A 6,015-nucleotide genomic window follows, 5' to 3' on the forward strand; every position below is an offset into this window, starting at 1 on the left:
AGGAGAGACGCTCCCGCACGCCGCCGGCTCTGATTGGCCCAGCGGTAGGAAAGGTTAAACCAAAAATTTTTTTACAGCCCTAGTGTGCGCCTGTAGCTCGGAAAATTAATTGTGGCTATAGCCGCCTCGATCGCTGTCTCCCCAGCCTCGCCGCGGCCGCTCCGGGACGCGCCCGCCCGCCGCCCGGCTCTCCCCCCCTTTGGGCTGCTGCTGCTGCTGCTGTGACTGCTGCTGCGAGAGGAGGAGGAGGAGGAGGAGGAAGCAGCGGGGGGGGGGGGAGCGGGGGGTGGGGGGGAGACCAAGAAGTAGAGTTGGGAGCGAGGGAGCTTCACCCCCGGGGCGGTGGTTGTTTCTTTTTTCTCTTTCTTTCTTTTTTTCTTTTCCTTTTTTTTTCTTCTAATTCCTGAGGGGTGGTTGCTGCTTTTGCTACATGACTTGCCAGCGCAGGAGCCTGCGGTCCAACTGCGCTGCTGCCGGAGCGCTCAGTGCCGCCGCCGCCGCCCGCGCCGCCCGCGCCCCGCTCGGCACCCACCGGTCGCCGCCGCCCGCCGCGCCGCTGCCCAGCTCCCGCGCCGCCGCCGCCGCCGCCGTTTCCCCCCGACGACTGGGTGATGCTGGACATGGGAGATAGGAAAGAGGTGAAAATGATCCCCAAGTCCTCGTTCAGCATCAACAGCCTGGTGCCAGAGGCGGTCCAGAACGACAACCACCACGCGAGCCACGGCCACCACAACAGCCACCACCCCCAGCACCACCACCACCACCACCACCATCACCACCACCCGCCGCCACCCGCTCCGCAACCGCCGCCGCCACCGCAGCAGCAGCCGCCTCCGCCGCCTCCCCAGGCACCGCAGCCCCCCCAGGCGCGGGGCGCCCAGGCCGCCGACGACGACAAGGGCCCCCAACAGCTGCTGCTCCCGCCGCCGCCGCCGCCGCCCCCGGCCGCAGCTCTGGACGGGGCCAAAGCGGACGGGCTGAGCGGCAAGGGCGAGCCGGGCGGCGGGCCCGGGGAGCTGGCGCCCGTCGGGCCGGACGAGAAAGAGAAGGGCGCCGGGGGGGAGGAGAAGAAGGGGGCGGGCGAGGGCGGCAAGGACGGGGAGGGGGGCAAGGAGGGCGAGAAAAAGAACGGCAAGTACGAGAAGCCGCCGTTCAGCTACAACGCGCTCATCATGATGGCCATCCGGCAGAGCCCGGAGAAGCGGCTCACGCTCAATGGCATCTACGAGTTCATCATGAAGAACTTCCCCTACTACCGCGAGAACAAGCAGGGCTGGCAGAACTCCATCCGCCACAACCTGTCCCTCAACAAGTGCTTCGTGAAGGTGCCGCGCCACTACGACGACCCGGGCAAGGGCAACTACTGGATGCTGGACCCGTCGAGCGACGACGTGTTCATCGGCGGCACCACGGGCAAGCTACGGCGCCGCTCCACCACGTCGCGGGCCAAGCTGGCCTTCAAGCGCGGGGCGCGCCTCACCTCCACCGGCCTCACCTTCATGGACCGCGCCGGCTCCCTCTACTGGCCCATGTCGCCCTTCCTATCCCTGCACCACCCCCGCGCCAGCAGCACTTTGAGTTACAACGGCACCACGTCGGCCTACCCCAGCCACCCCATGCCCTACAGCTCCGTGTTGACTCAGAACTCGTTGGGCAACAACCACTCCTTCTCCACGGCCAACGGCCTCAGCGTGGATCGGCTGGTCAACGGGGAGATCCCGTACGCCACGCACCACCTCACCGCCGCCGCGCTCGCCGCCTCGGTGCCCTGCGGCCTGTCGGTGCCCTGCTCCGGGACCTACTCCCTCAACCCCTGCTCGGTCAACCTGCTCGCGGGCCAGACCAGTTACTTTTTCCCCCACGTCCCGCACCCGTCAATGACTTCGCAGAGCAGCACGTCCATGAGCGCCCGGGCCGCGTCGTCCTCCACGTCGCCGCAGGCCCCCTCGACCCTGCCCTGTGAGTCTTTAAGACCCTCTTTGCCAAGTTTCACGACGGGACTGTCCGGGGGACTGTCTGATTATTTCACACATCAAAATCAGGGGTCTTCTTCCAACCCTTTAATACATTAACATCCCTGGGACCAGACTGTAAGTGAACGTTTTACACACATTTGCATTGTAAATGATAATTAAAAAATAAGTCCAGGTATTTTTTATTAAGCCCCCGCCCCCATTTCTGTACGTTTGTTCAGTCTTTAGGGTTGTTTATTATTCTAACAAGGTGTGGAGTGTCAGCGAGGTGCAATGTGGGGAGAATACATTGTAGAATATAAGGTTTGGAAGTCAAAATTATCGTAGAATGTGTATCTAAATAGTGACTGCTTTGCCATTTCATTCAAACCTGACAAGTCTATCCTTAAGAGCCGCCAGATTTCCATGTGTGCAGTATTATAAATTATCATGGATCTATATGGTGGACGCAGACCTTGAGAACAACCTAAATTATGGGGAGAGTTTTAAAATGTTAAACTGTAATTTGTATTTAAGAAGCATTCACGTAGTAAAGGTGCCCAAGAAATTATTTTGGCCATTTATTGTTTTGTCCTTTTCTTTAAAAAAAAAACTGTTTTTTTCTTTTGTTTACTTTTAGACCAAAGATTGGGTTCTAGAAAATGCACTTGGTATAATAAGTATTAAAAAACAAAAAACAAAAAAAAAAGGAAAGTTGTTTCAGTTGGCAGCACTGCCCATTCAAATGAATCGGAAGGGGACAAAATTAATGATTGCCTTCAGTTTGTGTTGTGTATATTTTGATGTACGTGGTCACTAACAGGTCACTTTTATTTTTTCTAAATGTAGTGAAATGTTAATACCTATTGTACTTATAGGTAAACCTTGCAAATATGTAACCTGTGTTGCGCAAATGCCGCATAAATTTGAGTGATTGTTAATGTTGTCTTAAAATTTCTTGATTGTGATACTGTGGTCATATGCCCGTGTTTGTCACTTACAAAAATGTTTACTATGAACACACAGAAATAAAAAAATAGGCTAAATTCATATATATCTTGATACTTTTGTCTCTTTTATTAAGTAGAGCTAATTTTTGAAAGACCATTCAAGTTCTAGGAAATTTAAAGGCTTTTTCAGCCAACTAAAATTTAAACTGCTCCTTTTATTTGAACTAAGACTTTGAAAATAGTATTTTTTCCATTGTGGAGTCCAATTTTACAAGGAGCAGACTGTGTAATAAACGCTAGCTTTAAACAAAGTATAGGCTTTTCAGCTGATACCTTTAAGTTTCTGTAGATAAACAGCGAAAAGAGATTATTTAATTTTATGTGCATAGCTATTTACCTTGTGTTTATTTTCAAATCAGTTAATAGAATGCTTTTTATATATTTTGTTTCAGGTATCTTGTTTATAGCACTTGGCAAATTATAAATAAATCTATGTATATGGTTAGATAGAAGTGAATATAATGCACACATATGTAATATATATAGACACACGGAGCCCTTCAGTTCAGGTACAATTTGCGCTATGAATGCTGCAAATATTTTTGTTTAAATATTTGTATTTATACTTTCTAAGTCAGCATTTATTTTTGTGGCTGTTTACCCACAATGAAAGAGTTCTAATAAAGATGTGCTGAAGTTGCAATATAGATTTTGCTGAAGTGATCACCTGTTGTAATGACTTGCAGATCAATGTTTATATTTTATTTTAAAATTATAACAACTTAAAATTCTAGATGTTCAGAAGAAGTGAAATGCCTCTCTCTCCTTCTTTCATTTTTACAACATAGAGGTATTTATTTGATTCCCTTTTAAATATGTCTGTTTAATTATATCTAGAGATTGTCCTTTTGCTTACAGTCATACTTTTGTTTCAACTTGCAGTATACATATGCATGCATACATATGCATACATATAAATCTGAAACAAAATGAAAACATTTTTTGAATTGTTTCAGCAACCCAATTGCTATGACTCCAGAAAATAATTAGAAAACCTAACTAAAAGGTTTAGTAACTAATTGGATCCTGTGGTGAGTCCGTGGAGGACAAGTTGTTCATTTGTTACAATTGTATAGTCTGAAATGTGTTCTGCAGTAATGCAATAAGCTGGCTACTTCTTACAATGGGCCCAATGAAAAATAATCTGTCCCCAAGATGTTATCGGCAAACACTTAGAGAGTTGTGCAGGGGAAAAGAAAAAAGAAAAAAGAAAAGGCCTAGGAGAGAAACAGGCTGACTCAAACAGAATTGAAATAGAAATACAGAATAGTTAATATTGGAAGTATTGGAACATGGGGATGGATGGGCTGTGGAATGGAGAGATAGAGGAAGAAAGAGCTAGAGAGAGGAAAGGGAAAGAGAATCTTGAAGCTAAAAAAAGAAAAAAAAAATCCCCACTACCAAGAAGAAAGAATGAATGAATGAGAGAGAGAGAGAGGCCTAAGAAAGAAAGATAAAGGCCAGAAAAATTAAAAGAGCTGGAACCAAATATACACAAATGGGAAATGGACCAAAATAGACCAAGACAGCTAGTTTAATTATGTCCTTTAAGCAGACTGGACATGATTTTATCTTCTCAGTCTCAGAGCAGTTTCACTAGAGGTCCTAGTTTCTTGAAACTTAACAGTTCTTTAGGGTGAAGCATGAAAGAAAATTCCACAAATAATTAAATTGTTTTAGAAGCCAAATATATGGCTGATATTTAAAATAGCAAAGGAGTCCAAATAAATGAGGTTAGGCAAAGGAAATCCCCATTACACATTTGTGAACCAAAACAGCTCAAGGAAAAGCATGTGTTTAGACTGAAAAAGGTGATGATGTATTGTTTGCTTTTACCATGGATTTTATTTGTAGAATGAGATTGTACTGGGACTGAAGAAATATCAAAAGTTAAAAAGAGGGTTGGACTTATATTGAGGTAAAGGGACATATTTATAGAAGAAAAATTTCCCCATTAGTATTTTTTCTGGCCACATTAAATAACTATACTTATTTGTGATTGTTTATTTGCATGATGGAAAAGTAGAATTTCAATGGCAAAGTTAATACTTTGAGGTCAAGAGTAAAACTGACTTCTTTGAATTCATTAGGAACTAAGGACTGAGAGGAAAAGTTCTACTGGGACACATGTCCAAGTTACATATATAATGGATGTGATTACAAGAATGGCTTGTTTAATAGACATACTAGATACGAAGAAGGGTATACACAGAGAAAGAACTTTGTGAAGATTTCCTGAAGCCCAAAGTGAACATTTCATTTATCTCAATCTGTCCTGTTATCCATCAAGTTACCTTCGTCAAAATCACACAGCAATCTAGCATTTAATAGATTTTTTGCAAGGAATTGGTTATAATGTTGTGTTGATATCTGTTGTCCCCTACCTTTGCTAGTTAAAATTAACTTATGCCAGAATAACACGTTGAAACTTTTTGAAGCTTTTCTTCTTTCATACTTAAAATTGTTTTTATTGAGATGAAGGTTGCTCTTTCTGAGATTTTTGGAAATGAAAGTGATCACAACTTAAAACTTGAAATCCCAAATTACAGTTTATATCCTGATTTCAAATATTTTATTTGAATTTGTCTGGTACAAGTTAATACAAATTATTAATATATAAAACACTGAGAAAATGATTTAGTTAAACTAGAGCAATGGAAGGATTCTTCCAAATATGTTTCTTCAACTTGTTTTAAAATTGGAAATCAAATGAACATGAAGCCCAGAGCTAATAAGATGTAATACAGATGTATTTATGGTCGTGGAAGATTTCATGTGGTTTCTATGACTTGCATAAAATCGAGGGGTAGAGAGACAAAAAAAAAATGAGAGTTGTAGTGTATTGATTTAATTATATATAAGTTGGTGGATATTTCACCCAAATAGGTGGATAAATCCAAGATATTTAGAACTCTGAATATATAAATGTGTTTTTTAAGCGTGTTTTCTACAACATTGTTGAAATTTGCATGCATGGAAATAATTTTGCTTTTGAGAAATTAATTTTATGAATAGCTAAAGTGGCTGGTTGTGTTTAGGACTAAATGCCTGTT

At 43.9% G+C, this 6,015-nt stretch overlaps 1 protein-coding gene across 1 annotated transcript; it reads left to right on the top strand.

The window, feature by feature from the left end:
- Window positions 1–585: 585 nt before the first annotated feature.
- FOXG1 (forkhead box G1) lies at window positions 586–3,004 on the top strand. Its single transcript, XM_010986177.3, has one exon. It carries the CDS (start codon window positions 612–614, stop codon window positions 2,070–2,072), a length of 1,461 nt encoding a protein of 486 aa, XP_010984479.3. The 5' UTR covers window positions 586–611; the 3' UTR covers window positions 2,073–3,004.
- The last annotated feature ends 3,011 nt before the right edge of the window (window positions 3,005–6,015 follow it).

Source organism: Camelus dromedarius, chromosome 5 (assembly GCF_036321535.1).
Source record: "Camelus dromedarius isolate mCamDro1 chromosome 5, mCamDro1.pat, whole genome shotgun sequence".
In the NCBI taxonomy this organism is placed as follows: domain Eukaryota; kingdom Metazoa; phylum Chordata; class Mammalia; order Artiodactyla; family Camelidae; genus Camelus; species Camelus dromedarius.

Excerpts from the sequence above, each read along its gene's own strand:
- FOXG1 (XM_010986177.3), top strand. The coding sequence starts at position 612 with ATGCTGGACATGGGAGATAGGAAAGAGGTGAAAATGATCCCCAAGTCC.